This window comes from Eublepharis macularius, chromosome 17, assembly GCF_028583425.1.
Source record: "Eublepharis macularius isolate TG4126 chromosome 17, MPM_Emac_v1.0, whole genome shotgun sequence".
NCBI classification, from domain to species: Eukaryota; Metazoa; Chordata; class Lepidosauria; order Squamata; family Eublepharidae; genus Eublepharis; species Eublepharis macularius.
In genome coordinates, this window is record NC_072806.1 from 30,879,152 (window position 1) to 30,905,268 (window position 26,117).

Below are 26,117 nucleotides of genomic sequence, written 5' to 3' on the forward strand. Positions count from 1 at the left end.
AATTTACTGGATTGCTCAGACAGCCTGACGGAGTTCCAATTTCCACTGTAATTGGACATCAGGCAAGAAGGTTCATTCTCTCCTTTCCGGCCACTTCTCAAGGTAACAAGCTCTGATGAAATCGATATATAAAAACTTGTTCACCAAACGTTTTGGGCGGCTGACTGCATTTATCATCTTTAGTTGGCAAGGACCACATTAGTGGTGAAGCCGGCATTTAGTATGCCAAGCTAATGTAAGAAATAAAAGAAACTGCCATTCCTGATAGGCAGATGGTCTGGTTCCTTTTCATCCAAAAGTCATAGTTTATTTAAAGCTATATTGGAACCCATCTCTTGCCCTTTGGCTGATTTCATTTGTCCCCAAACCCCAACCAATCTAGGGATGCATTCCTATTTTTCACCCCAGCCATCATAACCCCCAAATCTTTTTGTCCATATCACCTCTTCCTTATGCAAATTGAATACTTGGGTCATATCCTGGAGACCCATTTTGCTAGGAGAACTGCTTTCCTTTGGAAGAAGGAAGCTTCCCTAATGCAAGGTGTGTGATGCAAGCCCCATGAGTCTTTCTTTTCAGAGCCAGTTTGGTGTAGTGGTTAAGAGCAGTGGCAGGACTCTAATCTGGAGAACCAGGTTTGATTCCCCCACTCCTCTGCTTGAAGCCGGCTGGGTGACCTTGGGTCAGTCACAGTTCTTCCAGAGCTCTCTCAGCCCCGCCCACCTCACAAGGTGATTGTTGTGGGGATAATAATAATACACTTTGTAAACTGCTCTGTGGGAGTTCATTTGTCCAGAAGGGCAGTATATAAATAAAATGTTGTTGTTGTTGCTGTTATCCGATTCCTCACACTGAATTTTCTCCATAAAATGTACTCCTTTTGCAACATTATTTGTGAATTAATAAATCACCATTATACATTAGGTGTGCATTATATATACCAAGCTTAAATACCATATAAACTATACTTTCAAACCATAAAATGTGCACACATCATATGAATGAATATGTTGACTGATTTGAGGACTGTTTTATAAATATCATTCAGGTTTCATAATTATTATGATCTTATGCCCCAAGCTGGTTTTATGGCTTATTTTAGTATTTATAATTTCATGTATTGTTGCTTTTTATTTTATTGCAGTGTTTTCACCTCTGACATTGCAATCTTTAATGAGGCCTTGCGCCAGTTTTCTTCCATTCAGGTTGTGAGGTCATCTATTGCCCAGAGCAGGGATTTCTTAGTGGTTGTACCACAGCTGTGGAACAGCTTCTCTTTGGATGCTGGCAGGGCCGGCGCACCAATTGAGGCAGGCAGGCTCCTGCCTCGAGTGCGGGGGCCCGGAGGGGGCACCGGGGCAGAGCTGCATGCCGCAGAGCTGGCAGCTAAGTGGGAGGGATGGGAAGCCGCAGCTGCTGCAGCCTCCCAGCCCTCCCGCTCTGTGGTGCTGCCACCGCCAGCACACACACACCCCGGCTGGGCGCATCAGCAGTGGACCATGCGCAGCAAGCGTCTGGGGCGGCACAGAGCACCCGCGCACTGTCCCAGCCGCCCGCCGCACCAATGGGGCCGGCCCACAGCGCACGCTGCATGAAGACATCACATGTGACATCATCACGCAGTTTGGGTGTGCGCACGCATGTGCACATGTGCACAACCCCGGCCTCAGGCACCAGAAACACTGTCCCTGGATGCTGGCACCTGAGGAAGGGAGCTTTGACTCTCCAAGGCTCATACTCTGTAAAATCTAGTTGGTCTCTAAGGTGCTACTAGACCCGGGTCTTGTTCTACCACAGACCAACACAGCTACCCACTTGAAACTTGCCAGTTTATGTAATTTCAGACCAGAGATGCCTAAAGCAAAATGTGGAGGTTCCTATTTATTTATTTTATTTAATTTTATTTATACTCCTCCCTCCCCACGAATGGGCTCAGGGTAGTTCACAACATCCATAAAATACAATAAATCAATCATAAAACTATAAAATCAGTAATAATCTTAAAACAGTCATTAAAATAGTCCAGACACCATATCCATAGGCTACTTAAATAAACAGTCAGGAGTCCATATACAGGCATTCATATGGGCATAGCACATGGTCGAGGGCAGTCCCAGAAAAAGTGGTGGTCTTAGGTGGAAGAAGGGGGACACTCGCTAGTCCTCAGCCAAAGGCCTGGTGGAAGTTTTACAGGCCCTGAGGAACTTGAACAGGTCCCACAGGGCCCGGATCTCCAGCGGGAGAGCGTTCCACCAGGCCAAGGCCAGGGCAGAAAAAGCCCTGGCCCTGGTTGAGACCAGACGGATGTCCTTCAGGCCGGGCACCACCGGGAGTTGCTTGTCTGCAGAACGCAATGCCCTGCAGGGGATGTAATGGGAGAGGCAGTTCCGCAGGGATGCAGGCCCCGGTTATGGGAAGAAACAATTAACATTTTGGTAAGAACTCAAGAACTCAAAAGTTCTTGAGGACAGGAGAAAAGGGCTTCTTGCATTCCTAAATAAACACCAAGTTGTGCCTCCAATTAAATTTTCAGGTGATTGCGATTCCTGCTTCTGCAAGACATCTGTCAAATTTCAAGCATCTATCAAATTTGGCTAGGTTTTCTACGTGTAATTCATTCTTTAGTTGAGTAGTATTCATTGCACGACACTCTCTGGAGACAGCGAAAGAAACACAAAAGACTTAATTTTCAGGGCAACAAAACAGTTCCGGTGGATTCTGCACACCTCTCTTTCTGAGGGTAGGTTCACACCTTTTTAAAAAATAACAAAAAACATTATGGTTTTTTATATTCCTATTTGGACCCTGACTTAATGGCTCTTTTAGAAAGGATTATTTAATTTGTTTTTCTCAGAGATTGCAAGATGTTTTGATAGGATTGATTTACATTGTCCTGAGAACTGACCACGCACTCACGCACACACTTTCAAGAGCCACAGCTCTCTTTGTCAGATGCATCTCTGATGAAGAGAGCTGTGGCACTCGAAAGCTTATGCTACAATAAAGTTGGTTTTTCTTAAAGGTGCTACTGGACTCTTTGCTATTTTGCTACTGCAGACTAATACGGCTAATTCCTCTGGATCTATGACACGTCTAAGAGGCTTTTGTCCATTTAAAGGTGAGATTCTCTCACCTTTAAGCAATTATATCAGAATGTATACGCCCATCCACAAACTGTGCAAAAAATTTTTTCAGCCCCCCCTTCCTATTCCTGCCCATTGAGCCCACCCAAACTTTGTCCTGGGGGGTCAACAGACCCTTAGAAACAGCCTGGGGGTCAAAATGGGGGGGGGTCTGCAATGAGAGGGGGGAAATCACTGGGAATTGCTGCCCCCACTTCAGCAAACAGAAATGCCATTCCATTGGAGTAAATGCAAAGTTGCATACAGGACAGTGTAATAATATAAGACATTTTTTTAACCAGTGGAAGCTCCCTGTAGTCAATGAAGAACTGAATTATTTATAGATATTATCCCCAGAGCCTCTCACATTTAATACAGCATAAATGCAACCAAAAACAATAACAATAAAACTTGAACTGTTTAGACCAAGATTAAACCAGGGATAAAAAATACTAATTAAAAGACCTTCCAAAACATAAAAAAAGTTTTAATCTGAGTCCCCAAAAGCCTGAAGTGACGTTTTGTATATAAAAACCTCAAACTTTTGTTACACTTGAACATTATGACCTAGGGTGATGAAAGGATAGGAATATTACCAAATTTTGCAATTTACCGAGTTTAATGCAAAAATTAGAGTTTCTTTTATGGTTTCTCAGGCCTTGGAATGAAATTGTAGTTGTCTTTTCCACCCAACCAAAGAAATGAAACCCAGTAGTAAAAATGATGTTGAAAGCAACACCCTTTTCTGCATATCAAGGATGTAATAATGATACAAGCCTCAAAAATAAAGATAATGTCCATTAAAAGAAACAGATAGGGAAGATAGCACAAAAATGGAGGATAAAAATGTTCACAATTAATATGTGTAAACACAAAAAGAAATTAAAAAATGGTATAATATTGGTACATTCTGACTGAGACATGCAACCTAGGATGAAACTATCCCGATGAAGGGGCGGGGCTATGTCAATGGAACCAGGTGTGATTCTCGGGGATTGGTGTTACTGAGGTCAGACAGGTTAGCATTCCACCTGATGACTCCTTGCAGGGCAGCCCTTTATGCACAAATCTGGAAAGCAAAAATGGAAGGACTTTGCAACAATGCGGGCCACATCTGCTCACCAACCAAAGGTCAGGAGGTTCAGCCACCCTAACAAGGGACCCCTCCACTGAATGTACAATTACGGATGAGCTAATATTCCCTCTTTTGTTTCTTTCAATAATCGTTCGTACTTTTGTCAACAGTTTCATTTTTCTATTTTTGCTGTTGGTTTTGTAAATTCATTTGCATTGTGCATGCGTGCACTTCATTTTTATAAGCAATTAATACTTCTAATATACACAAATTGTTGATTGATGCACAAATGGGGTTGAATTCCAAGGAGGATTTCTGCTAAATGGAAAAAGTGGCACTTTTTGCCAATTCCCTCTCCTGCTGCAGACCTCTGGTTCCCCCCTCATTCTGTTACGGGGGGGTCCCACCTTCCAGGAGCACCATTTTAGGGGACATTTTGGACTGCAACGGGAGAGAAAAGGTAAAGGAAGTCTGCTCTGCTGACAGAAATCTCTTCCATCACTGGAAATGTTCTGCCTGATCAAAGCTATGAAGTCCAATAGGAAAAATTCCATGCAAAGAAGCAGAGAACGGTGAGAAAATAAGCCTTTAGGTTTGATCCACGCTAAGGAGAAATGAAATCAAAGCAGGGGTTTTTCAAGTCAAAGCAACAGAGATGAGAAATTCAAAAAACATCTTTGCAATATGCAAACCCCACAGTATCAGCTTGTTGTTACAACAGGAGTTCTTGTTTTGTGTGTGTGTGTTTTCTTATTTCTGTATTGCACATTACTTAGTGCTCCTTGGGGCTGAGTTTGTGTACCCCTCCCTTCCCTGACCATCTCTTGGTGATCTCGGTGGCTCTCTGATCTAGCAAGAGTCTGAAATGAAAATCCCAACGCCGGTTTCTTCAGGCTTTGATCCATTCCTGAACTCCAGGCTTCAAAAACCTCTCCCTGTAAAACACTGTGGAGTTCGATATTGGTTACTTCTGCCATCGTTACAAAACAGAAGCAATGAAGGGAACAGGAGAAAGACCCCTTGGTAGGTGGAAGGAGAGCGTTTCACATTGCTCAGTAGGAAACAGATCCTCCAGGAACATGGACCCCACAGCCTGAAAACTGGGAGGGTGATTAATTCAAATGACATCAAGGCAGAAAAAGTCCCAATAGAGCTATTTTTGTCTCATTTCAATTTCATATGTTGCCGGTTTCAGTCCATCTCATTTTCATTGATTCTTCATTTTTATGTAATACCATTTTGTGTCATTTTTACTCTACTTGTATGCCATTAATAAACAATTGATAGAAAAACGATGTTAAAACTGATGATTTTAACAGAAACAATTTGGCCTAAGGAAGGAGAAAATGGTGGGTGTGGAGGGGAAAACTCCCAGGTCCTCTTCTCACAATAAAAAAGCAGCACTGAAACATGGGCCGTTTTCACACTGCTTACCAGCCATGGAACATCGCGCCGAGCTCCCGGAATGACAGCATCTTCCTGGAGCAATATCCCGCAAAATCACGCCAGGAAGACGCTGTCGTTCCGGGAGCTTGGCGTGATGTTCTATGGTCAGCAAGCAGTGTGAAAACGGCCTCGGTTACTAGAATCAAAATAGCAAGGCTGTGGAATTTGACCTTAACGCTGGGACCCCAATCCTATTTCTGGTTACTTAAGCCCTGCTCTTTTGCAGCCTCAAAATAAAAGTAAGGGACTCAACTGATGGTTTACAATCAAAGCAGAATGGCCCTTCAAAAAGAAGCTCAAGTGGAAAAAAGTACCAAATTGCTGCATTTAGGTGGGTGTGGGTGTGGGTGTGGGTGTGGGTGTGGGTGTGGGTGTGTGTGTGTGTGTGTGTGTGTGTGCATGAGAGAGAGAGAGAGAGAGAACTAGAAGTAAAATCCACCAAGGATACAGTTAAGCCCACGGATTTTTTTTCTTATGTAGGGAGTGCCATGTATCATCTTTTAGAGCACAGCCCTCTAGGCAGCCTTACAAAAGAAAACATAAAAACCACATGAAAGAAAAAGAAACAGCAGCTTCATGAAGACCCCAACACCACCACAAAGGAAAGCAGCTGCAAAAGCTGGTGAAGACTTTCGACTGTAAGTTTTGGGGCAGGGACCTGCTGACTTAATAATAATAATAACCTTCCATTTATATACCGCCCTTCAGGACAACTTAATGCCCACTCAGAGCGGTTTACAAAGTATGTCATTATTATCCCCACAACAAAACACCCTGGGAGGTGGGTGGGGCTGAGAGAGCTCCTAGAAGCTGTGACTGACCCGAGGTCCCCCAGCTGGCTTCAAGTGGAGGAGTGGGGAATCAAACCCGGTTCTCCAGATTAGAGTCCTGTGCTCTTAACCATGACACCAAACTGGCTCTCTACACCAGACTTGTGCTCTGTGAAATACTAGAAATGAACAAACAGACAAAAGGATCTGAAATACTGCTGAGGAATACAAGAGAACTTTGCCTGCCGCCTAAGCAGGAGCGAAGATTGTGCAATCTGAATGTGCCTAGGGAGAGAAATCTCAGGTTTGTGTGCCACCATCAAGAAATCCCTCTCTCCAATAACCACCCAGAAATGTGGACAAACATATAAGAGTCTCATAGGATGATCTCAACCAATAAGAAGGTACATGTACATAGGTTGAGAGATATTTTGTGCATTTGCCATTCCAAGATGTTTCTCTCTTTTCTGTTCTGCTATTTTTCCTTTCTTCCTTTATTCTTTGTTACTTTCTCATGCTTGCGTCTCTTTCATGTTCTCTGCCATTTTCCCTTCTTTTCATCCATCTATTCCTTCCTTCGGGTTAGAAAAAGTCCCAGTATGTGTGTGACTACTCACAGCTTGTGGAGTGTCTAATGTGTACTGCACTGCCTGTTTGCAAATTAGGGGAACAAAGCTTAGAAAAAATCCTGTTGCTTAATATTCACAACGTAATTCTTCATTTGAAACCCCAAACCATCTCACACCCTGAACTGGTTTGTTAGGAGGCCAGGAAATATTTCAGATACTCTCTATTAAAGCCTGCTCCGTGAAACTTGGCAGTATGCTTACGGTATTTTCCATTTTTGAATTTTGAAAGTCAACTCAACTATGATTCCAGTTTTATCATAGAAGGATGCTGCCGGTAAAAGGATGCTTTCAGCATTGCCAAGAGCTGTTTTTCCTTCTCTGGATTCTTCCAAATAGTGTTCTCTCCACCCCACCTTGCTGGTGCATAAATGTGCATTAACATACCACACTGTTGGAAAGTAACCACAGGGGTGGTCCCTGCACAATTACTATACATGTTACCAAAAATGGCCCCACTCGGTGTGTGTATGTGGAGGGGTGGTCTTGCATAGAAAAACCTGATGCTTTTACTCAGCATATAATTGTGCATATCCACCCTAGAGTGGGAGCCTTGCTCTCCTCTCCCACCCTTCTCCAAAGGAAGGTTATTTATAGTTTTCATTTTCTACCAGTGCCTCTCTCTCGACCTTGAAGCTGTTCTTATGAAAAGTAATTCCACAATCATTTATCAATTAGGGGGGGGGGTGGCTTTGCAATGTGACCTGAAAATTCATGACATTCCTAAAAATCAAGATAGGTGACACTCAACTAGAATCTCCCTCTCTCTCTCTCACACACACACACACTTGCTCATCAGTATGGAGGCTCCTCTCCATGTATACACAGGTGTTGAAAAAGAAGCGGGAAGAGAATATCACTTTTGCTGATCTTAATGTGAGGTGCTAAACAGCAGTAAGGGTATTACCAGGTGTGTGTGTGGGAGGGGGGATAGTCATACTTCTGAGCAGGTGTTTCGTTGAGATGTTTTTCGTCCTGTTAGCACTCCGCGTTTCTACTTCTTAAATCAAATTCCGATCTGGATAATCTTTTAGTTAGACTGTATGTAAACTGATATTCAGCATGAATGTAGAAAAAGCAGTGTCTTACCAAGGCACACCAACGCCCCAAAGTCACTTTTGGAACAAACCTGGAAGTGATGTCACTACATCAGTGTGACGCTTTAGGATTCACCCTAAACTCTATGATTTTACTAGGGTAAAACCATAGAGTTTGGGGTATGAATCTTACAGCATTGTGCTGATGCCACTGCAAGGTTCACATCAGAAATTATTTCCCCGAGCATTTGTCTCCTGAATCTGAGCAGTAACAGGGGCAGTGGGGCTGGGGTAGGAGGTCTCCAGCTATAAAAAGATGCCTGTGGATGCAGATTTTACAACCACACCATTCCAAATCAAATCCACAAATCTCTATTTTCACTGCATTTCCTGTCACTCTGTTTATCCTATGTCAGCTTTTAAAACCATCTTTGCATCACTTGTGCATAAGCAACATGTAACATAGAAATGGAATAAACTGGCTTCAAAACCGTGTACAAATGCTGTTAGTGAAATTAATTGGCCAACACCAGCAACTAAAACTACTGTTCTTTGAGGGGGGGGATTGTATTTGATTGCTGTTTTTTTAAGCTGTTGTTTGCTCTTCTTTCGGGGGGGGGGAGTTACTTTCTACTGCTATCTGCTTGCTGTTCATTTTTCAGAGTTTTCTTCTTGTTTGGTTTTGATTGCTGGTTTTGGTTGGTTGCTTGTTTGTTTACTCTTTTTCTGGGTGGGTTGCTTTACCACTGCAGTTAGTAGAGTTTGAGGTTTCTCTGGTTGGGTTACTGCACACTTGCTGAATGCCAGTAGCTTGTTACTTGCTCTAGGTAAACTTTTCAAAAGATTTTTAACCTAGGCCAAGTGTGAGCCTTCTTTAAAAAACTAGTTTTCAGCTTAGGGACCAGTTTCCCCCTAAAGTGGCTTGTGCTAGGCATTAAAAAGGGGTCAGGTGTCATATTCTTGTCTGATAGATAAATAGGGCCTCCACAGTAAAAAATAATAACTAGGCTACTGCTCACCTTGCTCTTGTTCTCTTGGCTTAACATAAGCCAGGTGTATTAGGTAAGTAGGCTGATCTGCAGGCTAGGTTTCAGGGACTTGTTTGATTCCCAAAGAGGAATTAAGCTTCTTGCCAGTATATAGTTAGTTAATGACACCTACCTAAGGAAGGCTTTTAAAAAAGATTTTTCCATCTCTAGGAGAAAGACACAACAATTACCGAGCTTTTAGAGTAGGTACTAGTCAGAGTTGCTTTAAAAATACTTCTGATTTTTGACTAGGTGTTTTCACGTAAAAACACAGGGGGGCGGGGGGTAGTGATGGTATATTTTTGTGGGTTAGTGTCCTGCGTTAGTGAGTGAGTATAGTGCAATACAGCTACATTTACTCCAAAAATAACAGTACTGATGGTGAGAAGAGTGAGAGAGGAGAGTACAAAGGGTCCCTGGGGGAAAGGCAAAGGTGAAGACTAGAGGGATGGAGGGCAGGGCTGCAGCTCTTCCCGCACCTGCGTGGAACAGGCCTGCCCCAGCGCAGCTGCCTTCTAGCAGCCCGGCCCGTAGCTTGACTGGTGACAACCAGAGGCTTCACAAGGTCCTCTTCATTGAAGAGGCTGCAGGTATTCTGGAATAAAACGGGATCCAGGCACAATATGTTTATTTGTTGTATCCGCTCTGAGCCCGCTCGCAGGGAGGGCGGAATACAAATTTGAAATAAATCAATAAATCAATACAAAATATTTGGACACGAATATCTATAATACTGAATATTTATTGTATTACGGATACCTGGATCCAAATAATACCCTTTTTGGCTGCACTCCCCTAGAAGTTCTGCACTCCCCTGGGGCCAGTTTGGAATAGGGCAGGGGTGGCCAAACTGCTGCTCGGGAGCTGCATGCGGCTCTTCTAGACATATTGTGCAGCTCCTGGAAGTTACTGAGTATCATCGTGGCTGTACAGTTTATTTTAGTTTAGTTTATTTCCCTCCCTTCCCTCCTTTCCTTCTTTCTTTCCATGTGTTTCCAATTTCAACAAAAATGTTGGGGTTGCCAGGCCCGACTCAGGAAATACCTGGGGACTTTGGGGGTGAAGCCTATCAAGGATATAATATCACTTTTGTCAAAGGTCAGGTGATGGCTCTTCCCAAGCTCCACCCCTTCTGATTATGTCACTTCCAGCATACTGCACCAAAACCCCACCCCTTCCTGTGATGCCACTTTCAGAACACTCCCCCCAAACTCGCCTTTTCCTCTGAAGTCACCTCAATGCACCATGTCTTGTGGCTCTCAAACATCTGATGTTTATTCTATGTGGCTCTTACATTAAGCAAGTTTGGCCACCCCTGGTACAGTGGTTAAGAGTGATACGACTCTAATCTTGAGAACCGGGTTTGATTCTGCACCCCTCCACTTGAAGCCAGCTGGGTGACCTTGGGTCAGTCACAGCTTCTCGGAGTTCTCTCAGCCTCACCCACCTCACAGGGTGATTGTCACCAGGATAATAACACACTTTGTAAATCGCTCTGAGTGGGTATTAAGTTGTCCTGAAGGGTGGTATATAAATTGAATGTTATTATATTACTAGCTGCAGACCTAGTTGTGAAAGAATACAATGGGCTATGGCAGCGGGGGCCAGGCAGGGCCGCTGTGGGATGCCAGGCTGGGTCAGCCCACATCACAGCGGGTTGCATAGCCCCACACCGCAGTGGGCTGCCAGGTCAGGCAGCAGTGAGCTGCTGGGCTGGGCTGCTGCTCAGCTGGGCAGGGAGAAAGCAGGTTTGCCTGCCTTCTCCCTGCCCAGCTGAGCAGCGGGCAGGCAGGCAGGCAGGCTCTGCCGCTGTCCTTTCCCCATGGATCAGCTGGGCAGGGAGAAAGCGGGTTCACCTGACTTCTCCCTGCCCAGTTGAGCAGCGGGCAGGCAAGCAGGCTCCGGCACCACCCCCCTTGCCCGCGGATCAGCTGGGCAAGGAGAAAGCAGCAGTTTGCCCACCTTCTCCCTGCCCAGCTGAGAAGCCCCAAGGCAGTGGGAATGCCCCCGCCGCAGCCATGCTGAGCCTTTCTGGGCCTCTGGAGACCCCAGGAGGCAGTGAGGAGGCAAACGGTTTGGCCCCCACTCACTTCTTATCTCTGTGTTCTGCGTATGCACAGGGATAAGAAGTGAGTTGTTGGCAACATGGTTTGCCTTTTATGTCTTAGGATTATTAGAAGCAGGCCATAGAAACAGCTGTGTGAGATGGAACTCCCCCAGTTAAGAGCTTAGGTTAGAAAAATTTTTTTAGGTCTGGCACCCAAAGGACGGCAAGGTAGATACCACGGGGAGGAGGCAATTCTTCAGACGCCAAGGTTTCCAGCAATCTGTACTACAGCCATCACCAGTTCTGTCATGTTTTCCTCCTGTCCTTCCTCAAAAGCCCCCTACAACTCCTTCTGTCCCCTCAGTGGTAGATGGAAGAGCCTTGAAACCTGGACTGAGGCCAACCCATCAGGGGCCGGGGCCGGAAAAGACTGCCCCTTCACACACTCCCAGATCCGTACAAGTGTGCTTGTGTGGCAGACTCTAACAGCTTTTTTGACAACTAACTTCAGCTGATAACTAGGGGGATAATGTGACGAACACATTAATTATTATCCCAGAAGGACTGGAATGGCATAGAATACGTTAAGTGCATCAAATGTTCGGAAGTACTGAAGAAATCTCTTCTATTTGTTATTGCCGATCTGTTTGTAGGTTTTTAAAAATCTGACTTAGGTTTCTGGCAGCTGAGCTGGACCGCAACAGTTGTGTTTCAATGAGGAGAAAGTCCAGTGGGGGACATACATTCCCTTGGTATTTGGTTCTAACCTAGCAGTGTAAATAAACAGGAGAGAAGAACTCACCTTACTGGCTCCGGGAAGTAAGTGCAATTTCACGTACGGATCAGCCAGCCCATTATGGTCCATAGGCTTCAGGCCCTTGAGAAGGCAGAGGGAGAAAGAGAGAGAAGATCAGATTATCAGAGGAAGCTGCAGCCATTACCAGGCCGGACTGCCTTTTTGCTATTCAGAGCCAGCAGCGTCTTTGCCTGATTTATTCCAGGCAAAACCAATTTATCCGCTCCTGTTTACACAGCAGCACCCGTGTCTGTCTAATGATTGTGTCACTTTCCCTGAAAGTTAGCTGTTATTGTACCAAGGGGAATACATGAAATGTATTAATGTCACAGGGCAGACTTAGGAATGCAGGAGAAAAACATTTACTCATTAAAAAAATGCACTTTTTGACTTGAGAATGGGGAGGGAGAACTGGATTCAGGCTTTTTCACACACCACGATCCTACATGGGGCCCAGATCCAGACGTCTGGAGGCAAACCCAGAAGCAGCAGGAATTCAAGCAAGAAGGCAGAGAAGAGCAATCCAAGACTTCAACCAAGGTCAGGAACGTTACCAGATTTTCTGAAGACACAGTTCTCGAGCCAAAATTTTCAGTTTTTGACGTGGGTTTTCTCCGCTCAGGATGAAACTGCGTCACCTTTTTCCAATAGGAATGTTACTATTAAAAGTTGAAAAGAGTCCAGTAGCACCTTTAAGACTAACCAACTTTGCTGTAGCATAAGCTTTCAAGAATCACAGTTCTCTTCATCAGATGCGTAAGTTTTCAAGAATCACAGTTCTCTTCGTCACGCATCTGACAAAGAGAACTGTGATTCTCGAAAGCTTATGCTACAGTAAAGTTGGTTAGTCTTAAAGGTGCTACTGGACTCTTTTCGATTTTGCTACTACAGACTAACACGGCTAACTCCTCTGGAACTATTAAAAGTGACACCTATTTGTGTACCAATTGGAACAAATCAATCAACAAAAAATGGGCAAAAGAGAAAGGCTCCGTAACAACACACAGAAACAAAAACGGCAGACACATACTGGTGGTAAGGAGGTGTAAGATCTTTATTTCCATAAAACTCTCAGACCCTTTGTTGGAGATCATCATCACAGATTTTAGGAACTGTATGACCATTCAATGGCACCTCCCAACGTGGATGGTATCCATTGCTTTCGTAGAATGGGTATGGGAGAGTCATCCACCCAAGAATAAATATAGTATCTGGGTTATCGAATTGAAATCTGGGTTATTAAATTAATTAAATTAATCCGGGTTGCCTCCGTCATAACAACAACAACATTCAATTTATATACTGCCTTTTAGGACAACTTTACAAAGTGTGTTTTCTAAGTTATGACGATTGTCCTGTGAAGTGAGTGGAGCTGAGAGAGCTCTAAGAGAGCTGTGACTGACCAAAGGTCACCCAGCTGGCTTCAAGCGGAGGAGAGTGGAATCAAACCTGGCTCTCCAGATTAGAGTCCTGCTGCTCTTAACCACTACACCAAACTGGCTCTTAGAGCTGTACTTAGAGCTGGGGCAAAGGGTTCTAGGGAAAGTGAGACAGGAAATAGAAACAAGAGTCTCCATGTGGGGTGAGGGAATTCCAGGTACAGGGGTAGCAAAGTTGGTAGAGAGAACCAACGCAATATAGTCAAGAACAGCATCAGCATACCCTGAGATGAGGTGACTGCTGCGGCCCAAAGCTTCTGAAAGGAACTACTGCTGCCAACCTCCTGGACACTTGTTTATGAATGCTCCACAATCCACATTTCCACTACCCATCACCACCAGGAAAGGGCAAGTGGTTTGGACAGCCGTCAGCACAAGTGGTGGGAGGAGCCAAAGTTGGGTGGGAAAAGAATGCACAGGCGGCTGGGTGGAGACCCATGTGGGGATGTGAGTGGGAAGGGAAACAAGGAAGGTCCTAGTGGTGGGCAGGGGAGGGGGACAGAGGCCCTTTAGCACTCTCTGCCTACCCCCTCCCAGCCTACAACCAGCCCTGGATACAGCAGTAAGGACTAAGGAGGCCATGCTTCAAATCACCACTGAGCCATATAGTAAAAGAGTCTCTCATCTGACTAAGAGAGCTGTAGTTCTCTAAAGTTTATGCTACAATAAAGTTGGCTAGACTTAAAGGTGCTACTGGACTCCTGAATATTTTGCAACTACAGACTAACACAGCTAATTCCTCTGGACCACTGAGCCGTAAGGCTCACAGATCGTCTGTGGGACAGAGAATCTCCCCCTTCTCCCCTCTTCCAACTGTAGAGCTGCACTGAAGAGAGAGAGATAGTTTTTGCCCCCTTTGTCCTTCCAAGTACAGCCCCATAACTCACATAGCTATTAGTCTCTGCAAGTCCTACAGCCCCAGGAATCCATTTTCCCAGGGATGGAAATGACTGCTGGGGTGGAGTGGGGCACAAGGGAAAGATCCACAACCATTGTGGCCATGGATCATGGAATCCAACCCAAAACAGGGAAGGGGACGCCAGATGTGTCCCCTTGAGGTCCTTCCAGGAAGAGTAAAGGGTAGAGAGTCACCAGGGGGCTGCCTATCAAATACACCAGGTAGGCAAGAAAGGTTCCCACAGCCGACACTCAACAGTGTTTTGAAATGTTGCAGAGCTGGGTGGAATCCAATAACCACCTCGATAATTAATTACACCCTAGCTGCTGTTCTGGCAGCTAATTCTAGGTTTGTTCCAACTCACAATTAATTCTAGGCTTAAGTAACTCTGTGCTTTCTAGAGGTACCAAATTACAGAGCTCTGGCATTTTTGATAATTGCTTATGTGCAAACACGTTCCTGTTGTCGCAGGGTTATTGCCAAATGCACATAGAGGAAATGTACCTTCATTATGTAGCAGCTGATGAATAATAAAAATGAGGTAGAGTTTACAATGAGGTCTGAAAAGAAAACCTCTGTGTGATGCTAACAGCTTTTAAAATGACCGACCTACAGCCCTGAATGGCTCAGGACAAAGGTGATGATCGGGGTCTTGAGAGTGATCCTGTAATGTACAATATTCATCTGAAATAGTTTTGTTCATTTCCTTAAAATGATCTGTCCATCAGACCATCACACAAACTTTAAGCTCGGCTGGAACAAAGAAAAATCCAAAATTTCACCCTTCATGTTACTGGTTCAATTCAAATCAGGTTGGGGTTGCCAATCTCCAGGTACAGCCTGGCGATCTCCTGGAATTGCAACTGATCTCCAGACAAGAGAGGTCAGTTCCCCTGGAAAAAAATGGCTGCTTTGGAGGGTGAACTATATGGTGACTATCTGGCAGGATACCTTGGGGAGGTCCCGCCCCTCCCCAACCCCGCCCTTCCAGGCTCCACCCCCAAATCTCCAAAAATTTCCTAACTCAGAGTTGGCAACCCTAAGTCAGCCCTCTGAATACCTAATAAATGAGGGTTTTTAAAAAAGTCACTGGCAACTCTTGATATGAAACGCTCAGTGTTCGTCCCAAAAACCTCAGAGCTGGGATGTGAGTTTTCACCATTTGCTCTTTGAAACACATGCTTGCTTTTTTCCACACTGAAAAGAATATGTTGCAAAACTGCACATTATTTTAATGCCACTACATTACACTGATTTTTGATGGCCATTTGAGGCTCCTGTCTGTGGGAGCGAGACGACTGCTGTTCTCCATCTGGAACCAGCCTTCCTTTCCGAAAACTGGAAGCAACCTTTGCACTTCGTTTCTCTCCCTGCCTTCACCATCAATTTCATGCTCCAATCCAGCAGCTGCCGTGTTGCCCTACCAGCCACCCAGAAACAACCCCCACCATTTCCCAGACTCCTGCCGTTCAATGTTCCTGTTTAAAAAGGCTCTTAGTGGCTTCCTCAGAATGTAATTCTATTTCAGCAGAATCAATACACAAATTGCAAAGCTGTCTTTATTTCATGGCTGTTTTTTCTGGGGGAAGGATAAATTTTATCTCTCCCCCCCCTGCCATTTTGCAATATACTTTGATGCACTGTCAGCAATGCCTTCTTGTTGCAATACCAAGCTGGCTCCTCTGTGGACCCCCCCCCCTCCATGTTTGTGGAGTCAAGAAGCTATAAAAAGAATCCAGCCACATCAGCGTAAAGTCCATCGACCCCAGCATACTGCCTCCGATATGGGCCAGCTACAAATAGTCTTCAGTTTTTGTCCCTAGCATCCAACATCCTGGGGTATACTGCCTCTGAACACAGAGGTTCTTTTTAGCTCTCATGGTTTATACAGCCATCTACTTGGTCGTGTATATAGATCTACACAGAACTATCATCTTCCACAAATGTGCCTCTGCTTAGGACTTAACTACATGCTACATTTTCCCTGGATCCTCCCTGCAGCCATGCAATCAGACGTGTAACAAGTTTTCCTTTTCCCATGCTGTTTCTCTGTTGTTGTGTGTGCCATTGGAGAGCCCCAGATGTATAACATCAACAGATGTGGAACCCCCAATGGTGTAAATACTGCACCCCCCACAAAGGCATTTCAGGTGAGAAAACAAGAAGGGGAAACATAAGCCATATCGGGCCCCAGTACAGCTGTGAATTAACTTCCCCGCATGGTGCTCACAACGCACATCTGATCATAGCGGGCCCAGGAGGTCATGGGGAAAATGTTTCATGCCGTTAGGCCCTTAGGAAGCCTGGCCTCTTCAAAGTCCTGTTCGAGGCAGCTTACAATTAAAAACGATAGCATAAAAACAAGCCATTAAAAAGTAAGCGAGCCATTAGGCACAAGCAGCATAAAAACTGTCCATAAAACAGAGCAGGCCATTAAAATGCTAATAAGATAGAACACCCAAATTAAAAGCTTGGGTCAAAAACATGTGTTTTAGCCAGGTGCCTAAAAGATCGTAAAGTAGGTGCCAGGTGAGCCTCAAGGGGGAGTGCGTTTCAAAAGTAAGGTGCCACCACAGAAAATGCCCTGTCTCTAGTCACTACTACCCACTTCACTTCTGAAGGCACACAGAACAGGGCTTGAGAGGCACATCTCAACTGTCAGGCTGGATAATACGGGAGGAGACGGTCCTTCAAGTACCATGGCCCCAAGCCTTTTAGGTATGAACCAGCACTTTGCATTGTGCCTGGAAACAGATGGGCAACCAGTGTAGATCTTTCGGGATAGCAGTGATACGGTTCCTGTAACTGGCCCCTGACAAGTCGCCTGCCCTCTGTATTTTGGACCAATTTTTAAGTTTCTGAACCATTTTCAACGGCAGCCCCATATCCAGCACATTACAGTAATATGATGTGATCAGAGCACGGATTACTATGGCCAAATCATGCTTTTCAAGGAATGTCCATAGCGATCTTTGCTGGCTCTGTAGAGAGGGGAAATCAACAAAGCCTTCCGACGTGTCTTTTAAAACTCAGCTTCCCAGCTAGCATTGCGACCCCCTTCACGTGCATGTCCTCGTGTAATTTGTCTCTTGTAGTTTAGCTCTTAGACAGGGCTGCTCAAATGAAAGATCTTACACTTGTTCTCCCATTGTGGATACACCTGCACTGCTAGGGAGACAGAGGACACTTGAAAATAAGATCCCACAGAAAGGACTTGAGGACTTGTGTAGAGAGTCTGAGAATTATGGAACAGCAAAAGATGAATTTCTCCTCCACCCACAAGTTTATAAACTCTATGACCTCCTGCCCACTTTAATAATCCTTAGCATGGAATTGGTCTTTCCCCATGTTGCTGTATACTGATTTTCAGTGCTGCTGAGGCAGCTCTCTATTACGATCCCAATCTCTCTTTCCTGGTCACTTCCCCACAATTCGGATCCCACCACGTTGGAATTCAGTTGCTGCTCTGTTGTCTGTTGATGTGAACAAACTAGTCATACTGCAGACCAGTCACACAAACCAGTCACACAATTTCACTGCAGTTGGGGAAGCAACGGGAGCGTTGCAACACCCCTCCCATGTATCAGCAGGGCACCCACTGGAAGATGGAGGCCAATTTCTCACGCAGGAGGATCAGGCAGTCAAGGCAATCAAAGAACATCTGTCTGAGCCCCTCTCCAGAAAGAAGAAAGCCCTCCAGAAACAGGTCACCCTGCCTGGAGTTCTGATTTAATAATCTACCACCCATGTTCAATACCAGAGGATCCCCGTGTCGGCTGTCAAACTCATCCCGTTGGCTCACAAGAAATTTTCCCCGCGGATGATGTTGGAGCTTGGACCTTCCTGGATAAGCCCAATTGAAACATTCTCTGCATTCATAGTTTTCTCGACTCAAAACGCAGCAGGGAGGAACTTTCCTTAAAATAACGGGCATATGGGGGATGGGGGATGTTGGATGGCCCTGGAAAGAACTACACGAGAAGCACAAACCCATTGGGGGCACCGAACTCCCTAGCACGCTGGCAGCAATACAGAAAACTTTACCTGGTGAATTTCTACCGCTTAACAGCACAGCTCACAAGGGACGATTTCAAACGTACCCCTGCCATTTCACCCTGAAAATCCCCATTTAAATTTCGCTTCTTCCTGGTGTGAATCAAAACCATGTTTATTTTCAAGCCATTTTTCACATGAAAATTTCCCTGAAAAATACTCCGTTTTCCAAGTCTCTTTGTGTGTCAGTAAATCAGCGCTGCACTCTATTTCCACCGCATGTATAAATTTACAACATGTGTACACAACACCAACCAGTCTTCAAAACCAACTGTGAAAAATGAAGAACGCAGAATACTGGCAAACAGTATTGATTACTATAAAAAGAAAGAAAACAGCCAACTAAGAAACAGGGAACTCATTCTACAGGGGAAAAGCCAGACTGCTGAAAAACAAAACATTGGCTCCTTGGGGCAGGGGAATCGCCCTATAAGAACGAAAAACAAAAGAAAGGCATGCTGAATCTGGCATGAAATTCATTTTATGAGTGCACCACCACCCCTCCAGCACTGGAAAGGACCAGTTTACAGGGTCAGGGGTGGGGTGGGGGGAGCTCAGAGTTAAGGCAAAACCTGCTAGATTGGGGAAAGGGATCTACAGTCTGGATTTGAATGGCAGGGCCTGGATTTGAATGGCCTTTTCAGTCCCATGTCTTGCTACCTCACAGAATGCAGTTTAATAATACATAATACATCCCCCCAGGAGAGGGTAAGGGGTTTTCTGCTTCCCACTCCCCTCCTGCTCTGTTACACACCCTTAGCTACAGTACCAGAACAAATTTCCACCCTGTCCTGGGACAGCCAGCCTCCATGTGGGGCCTGGAGATCTGAAATTACAAGCAGAGTCCAGACTACAGAGTAGGGTTGCCATCCTCCAGGTGGCGCCTGGAGATCTCCCAGAATTTCAACTGATCTGACACAAATCGGTTCCTCAGGAGAAAATGTCTTCTTTGGAGAGTATGATATTATACCCCACTGAGGTACCTCCCCACCCCATTCCACAACCTTTCTAGACTTCGTTTCCAAATCTCCAGGAATTTACCAGCCTGGAGCTGGCAGGCCTACTACAGAGATCAGTTTCCCTGGAGAAAATAGCTGCTTTGGAGGATGGACTCTAAGGCATTATACCTAGAGTTCCTAGGTGCCCGCCAGTGGTGGGCAAGCTCTTGGGGGTTTGGCTCCTTGCCTGCTGACCCACCAGTGGTTGGTGGGAGGTGGCAAGCGCCTCGAGGTTGTCCGCCACTAGCAGGCACCCCATGAATGCGCACCGCGCATGTGCTCCCAAGGGGTGCAACAATGTCACCCCTGGAAGTGACATCACCACACTGGCCACAGGAGCATTCCTGCACTTCGTTTGGGGCTGATTTGGGCCCCAAATGGACCGAATTGGCCTATCGTGGAGCGCGGGAGCTCTCCTGTGGCTGGCATGATAACATCACTTCCCGGGTGGGGGGTAACGTCACCATGCCAGAGCGGGCGCACATAAAGCGCACCCGCAAAGAAGACCTCGCTGCCAGCAGGAGGTAAGTGCCAGGCTGGTGGGAGGGTATAGAGACCTGGCATCCCTAATTATACCCCAGTGGGGTACCTCTGCTCTCCAAACCCTGCCCTTCCTGGGCTCCATCCCCAAAATCTCCAGGAATTTCCCAACCCAGAGCGGGCAACTCAAGTTAAGTCACTGGCTCAAATCTTGCTCCAGGAGATGGTAGAGAAACAGACACCACTGCCACCTTCACTTTGTAAAATGACGCTAATGCTGCCAGGGCTGACGAAGGGTTTCCTGGGTGAAGAGTGGCTCAGCGGGAGGGTGTCTGCTTCCTGGCATCTCTAGCTAAAGGGACCAGTTAGCAGTGAGAGACTCCTGTCCGAGACTCCGTAGAGCTGCTGCCAGTAAGAAGAGGCAATTCTGACCAGGAGAGACCAAGGGCCTGACTTATTATAAGGCAGCTTTATGGGTTCTGCACTCTTGAGTATGGAGGATAGGGGGAGGGCTTTATAACTATTAGGACAAAACATGAAAGAAAAACCGAAGAAAGTTAGAAAGGCCTTCCAACAGAGCCAGCTGAGACATTTTGGGGCTTAAGGCCAAATGGGGTCCGTCTTCCCAGTACTGACCAGAGAACCCAGCCCAATGTGAAATTCTTCCATGCGAGTCTGATAGGATCAAGCAACGTCACTGAAATCATGCTGCTGTCTCTTCAATGGCTTGGGCCCAGCACTCTTCCGTTCCACTTGGCCTCTCTTAATGGAGCTCAAAACGGCAACACGAGTAGGAAGGTACCCTTGTGACCTTTGCTTTCATCATTTTTGGGCCTAGTGGTTGTGAGTTTTACCACACCTATAGGGTTGCCAATCCCCCGCCGGGGGCGGGGGATCCCCAGATCCCACCCTTTCACCCCGCCCCCGTGCCCACTTATATGGCTGGCAGGAGGGTGCACTCCCTGGGAAGCCACCTCCCCGGGTGGCATGGCATGCCCCAGGCATGCCCCACGAGAGCAGGTGGCAGCAGCAGCAGCAGCAAGAGCAGGCTCTCACTGCGAACGCAGCTGCTTGCTCTCACTGCCATTGCTGCCACTGGCTCTGGCTGCCGCCACCACTGCCTCTCGCTGCCGCACCAAATGAGAGTGAGCGGGCAGGCAGGCAAACGAGCAAGCGAGCAAGCGAGCGGGGTGGCGGCAGCAGTCGCTGCCACGCTCACAGTGTGAGCTGGCAGCAGTGGCAACAAGGGCCCCCTTTGACCCAGGGGCACCCTTTGACCCCCACATGATGACATCACTTGCGGAAGTGATGTCATCACACGAGCCAGGAGCGTGCGCGCACTATGCACATGCACAGGTAAAGGAAGACGGGGTAAGTGCCGGCTCCCAATCCCCCGCCGGGAGACTACAGGGACCTGGGGATCCCCTGTCAAGGGACTCCAGATCCCTGGCAACGCTACACACCTATTTGGTTTACTCATTTCCCCATGCTATTCCTTTGCATAATGCCATTTTCAGGACAAATCAGGAGTCCACTTGAATGTCAGTTTTACTCTTGATTTCCAACCACAACTGTGTCGCCAAATCCAGTAAACTATAAAAGAAACTCCAACTTCTAAAGTAAATCTGAGTGGTCACAAAATTCTGTAACGCCCCTAACTACACCCAAGTCAGCCTCTTCGCCTCCGTGATGGTTCCAGAGCTTCAAGGTAAAACTAGGAAGGAGGAGAAAAACACTGAAAAGCAAAGCTCTTCCATCAAAACAATTTGTTTTCGTACTGATCTGAACATATCAGCAACACGCGGCTGAATCCCTGGTGGGAGCCAAGTGTGAAATCCCAGCCTGCATGGAAGTGATATGAAGACAGAATCCCAGGAAAAGCAAGGAGAAGAGCGACACCGTCTCTCATCAGTGCTGGGCTCGGGGGGGGGGGTTAAAGCAAATCAAAGGAGAGACAATGGGCTTCTTTGGATTGGCCTGTGATCCTTATTTGGCTTCAGCGAAGGATAAGCATAGGGTCGCCAGGTCCCTCTACACCCCCCCCCCCCGTTGGGAGGTTTGGAACCCGGCACTTACTTTCTGCTCCTCCATTTAAAACCCTTCTGCATAGACGCACTCAAGCGCCAACGTGATGACATCACTTCCGTAAGTGACGTCACCATGCCAGCTGAGTGGTGTCATCACTTCCGTAAGTAACATCATCACGCCAGCCACACAAGGGCTCCCGCACTCCACACAGCTACGATTTGGCCAGTTTGGGGCCCAAATTGGCCCCAAATGGAGTGCAGGGGTGCTCTCGCGGTTGGTGTAATGATGTCACTTACGGAGGTGATGTCTCCATGCTGGGTGGGTGCACGCGCACCTGAGGTGCCTGCAGGTGGCAGGCAAGCTCTGGGAGTTTGCCCTCTCCTGCCGATTGCTGGGTGATCAGCAGACGAGTGGACAAATCTCTGGGAGTTTGCCCGCCACCGGTGGGCTCCTGGGAACCCTAGATGAGCAAATGAATAGTGTCACAGCTACCCAGCCCCGCCATCTCTGCCCAGCTGAGGGGGGGAGCCTGTACAGAGCCTGGCAACCAGATATACAGAACTTACAAAACTGGTAATGAGAGAAAAGCACCTCAATTGCCTCGGTTGCTGCCCCCAGTCCTTTCGTCTATCCCAAGGCACTGGAGTGAAAGGACAAATATCTAAGCCTTTCAGGGAACTAAAACAGAATGTCTACCTTGCAAGGTTAGCTTGCAAGCAGAACAAAGTTTACTTCAGTAGGGGGTCCAAGAAGCACACAACAGAGGGATGGAGACTTTGAGGTTTTAGAGTCAAAAACCACAACAGAAGTAAAAATATAATTATTTATTTAAGGTGCAAAGATATTCAAAATTGACAAAGACAGACTGTGGGGATTAAAACAACAAAATCTATAGCATGTAAGCACTTACTAATACATACCATGGTATTTCAGAAGGCAAAACAAGTTTAGCAAATGGCACAGAAGTCAAAGTCTCTTTCAAAGAGGCACATAGTTAGGCATCACAGTGGAACAAAAGGTGGTTGCAAGCAGGCTTCCATCTACGGAACCAGAGCCAGGAGTGAAGCCAAAACAGAGTTACAGCCGAGGTTGCTGAAACACACCTGAAACCCAAAGCTCCATGATGGTCCCTGGCCCCAGGGAGGCCCACCTAGCATCGAGCAGAGCCAGGGCCTTTTTGGTCCTGGCTCCAACCTGGTGAAACGCTCTGTCTAATGAGACCAGGGCCGATTCCAGACGGCCCTCCCCATCGTGAAACGTCGCGCGTCGTCGCACAGAAAACGCGAAATATCATGTTTTCTCGTGCGAGTTTTGCGTGACATCGCGCAAAACTCACGCGAGAAAACGCGATATTTTGCGTTTTCTGCGCGACGACGCGCGACGTTTCGCGATGGGGAGGGCCGTCTGGAATCGGCCCAGGGCCCAGCGGGATTTGCTATCATTCTGCTGGGTCTGTAAGACAGAGCTGTTCCACCAGGCATTTGGTTGATGCTGGGTAGAGCCCCCGCCAGCCAAAATAGGGTAGAACGGGGCCCTCCCTATTAGAACATCCACCTCCAAAAAATGTTTCCTCCTTCTTTAACTATTTCTCAGTGATGGTTGGAAATGGATCAATGAACTGTTTTATGCTGCTTGTGTTTGTTATTTATACTATATCTATTATGTTTTTAACTGTGGTTGTAATTTTAAATGTATACAAATGTGATCCACCTGAGCCTGCTGGTGCGGGGAGGGCAGAATATAAATTTAAACAAATAAATAATAAATAAATAAATAAATTAGCTATTTTTATGGACTTTTGGGAACCTAAGTGGCTCAGGCCTGTTAGCCAATCAGGTGTCCAAAAGCTTATGTCACCCAAGCTAGGTAAGTATGCACAAAAGGAGGAGTGAGAAAAAATCTGCAGCTTTTGGTTCCACCCACTAATCTCACAGGTACAAAATGTGCTGATTGTTCAAGAATTTTAATTGGCTCAGAAAACTGTGCCATGGAGGCTCTCTCTAACAAGCTCGCAAGGGATCTTATCTACAAGCCCCCCCGGACTGCGTCATCATGCAGCAAGCCAGCCCCATTGGCCGGCGGGTGGCTGGGACGGCGCACGGAGGCTGCCCACACTCCCAGTCGGGCGTGGCAGGTGGCTGGGGAGGTTCTGTACACCGCCCCAGATGCCTGCCGTGCCGGGCTCGCAGCTGCTGCACCTGGCTGGGTGTGTGTGTTGGTAGCAGCGGCGTGGGGCTGGCCGGCTGCAGCAGCTACGGGCAAGACATGCCAGCTCTGTGACGCGCTCCTCCACCCCCGGCACCCTCTCCGGCGCCCCCTTTGGCGCCTCAGCTCCCCAGTGCCTGCCTCACCGCCTCAATGGTGGCGCCAGCCCTGAGTAGAGGAAGGGCAGCACAGGGCCATGCCCTAGCCTGCAGGCAGGCTAGAAGGAATCAGCCAGAACCAGGTGGGGCTGAAAGCAAAGTATCCACAAGTGGGGCTGCCTGAGGCCCTTAGTAGAGAGAGCTTGGCAGCCAGCCAAGGAGGCACAGGTGTGATGGCTCAGGGCAGCCAACAGAGCAAACCCAGGTGCAACTGCCTGATCCAGCTGGGGCTGTGGCTAGAGTGTAGGAAGGGGGCGTGGCTGACAGGTGGAGCAGGGAATGGGTGAAGAGATAAGAGGGAAGTCCACCCACAGGGTGTGGTGGGTTGTTGTGTAGGAGTGTGGTGGAGTGGAGAAGAGAGAGAGAAAGAAAGTGAGAAAGCAGCGGAGAGGAGGTGGAGGAAAGAAGATGGAGAGGAGGAGTAAGACCAACAGCTGGATGGGGACAGCTATCATGGAAGGCAGCCGGGACAAGGTCAGGTTGAAGGGACCTGCGAGTGGACTCAGAGGGTGTGAGAGTGAGGTATACCCCCCTCCTTCCACAGAGCAGGATCCCGCAAATTCCCTGAAGGCCCTTTAAGGCTGAAGTCAGGCAGGCCGGCGTCTCACAGGGCGGCACCCTTGGCAGACCCTGACAGGGGTGTTGAGAAATCATTGGCTGAAGGCACTGAAGCCCCCGTCAAAGTGTGCATTCTCCAATGCCAGAATTCTCCCAGTCAAACTGTTGAATGCTTGAAAGACTCGATCTATAGGCCAATGAAAAAGCAGAGGAAAATGTGCTCACTTCTAATTTGGGGTGCCACTGAGGACCATAGAATAGAAGACAGGTCTAACTCATGAGGCCTTAATACAGCAGGCTGCACACTCATCCAAAAAGGCTTTTTGCTGCCTATCCAGACACAGAAAATCAACCAGGAAAGTTGCAGGCAGGGCTTTTTTCAGTGGGAACACAGTGGAATGGAGTTCCAGAACCTTTTGAAAATGGCCATATGGCTGGTGGCCCTGCCCCCTGATCTCCAGACAGAGGGGAGTTTAGATTGCCCTCCGTGGCACGGCGCAGAGGGCCATCTAAACTCCCCTCTGTCTGGAGATCAGGGGGCGGGGCCACCAGCCATGTGACCATTTTCGCTGAGGGCGATTTAAACTTTAAAAAAACTCCCCCCTTGTTCCAGCTGACCCAAAGTGACGTCATTGTGCGGTCCTGAGTTCTACCACTGAGTTCCACCACCTCTTTTCCCAGAAAAAAAGCCCTGGGCCGTCGTCACACGGGCGTTTATTCCGTCAAATTTCCATTATGTGGCGCTATTGTTCCTATCGGCGCCATGATGCAATCTTTTGTCAAATACCATCTCCTCCCGCTTCGAGTTGTTCACACCGTAGCGCTCTGTGCCGTCATTTTGAACGGGCACAGAAAAAACTCCTCCCCCCCTTTTTAAATTTTTTTTCCGCTTTATTGCGTTATAACGACATTACATCGTTATAACCAAACGTTAGCCCAACCCCAAAAGAGCAGGATAGGTTGGCCAAGTTTTCCCGCCCTGGAAGCAGCTTGAACATTGGCTAAGATTGTTTTTCCTCCTAATTTGAACATCCATAAATATACTCTTGTTCTGAGAAAAGCCCCTGTCTGACGTGATCCCCATCGCCGAAGACTCAACCATGGCTCCACCGAGTGAACTTGTAGTTCTGGTGGCCCAACTGGTTGTTTTGATGGTTCAGAGCACGTTCACTCTGTGCCATGCACACCTGCGATCCCTCCGTCGGAGGCGAAGGGCAGCGGAAAGACTTTTTCGGTCTATGCTGCTTGAGCAGCATAGAAAGAACACTCTTTCATTGCTTTGTATTTTTATAGTATTATGACGTTATAGCGATATAAGGACGTTTTTTTTTAAAAAAAAAGGAGCTCGCTGCA

The 26,117-nt window shown here is 47.0% G+C and overlaps 1 protein-coding gene across 1 annotated transcript in view; it reads right to left on the reverse strand.

The window, feature by feature from the left end:
• The window catches only part of DOC2B (double C2 domain beta), a 164,917-nt gene that overhangs the window by 75,979 nt on the left and 62,821 nt on the right, over window positions 1–26,117 (reverse strand). The window contains exon 3 of the mRNA XM_055002054.1: window positions 11,954–12,028. Coding sequence (XP_054858029.1) covers window positions 11,954–12,028 — 75 coding nt within the window. The remainder of the gene's footprint in view (window positions 1–11,953; window positions 12,029–26,117) is intronic.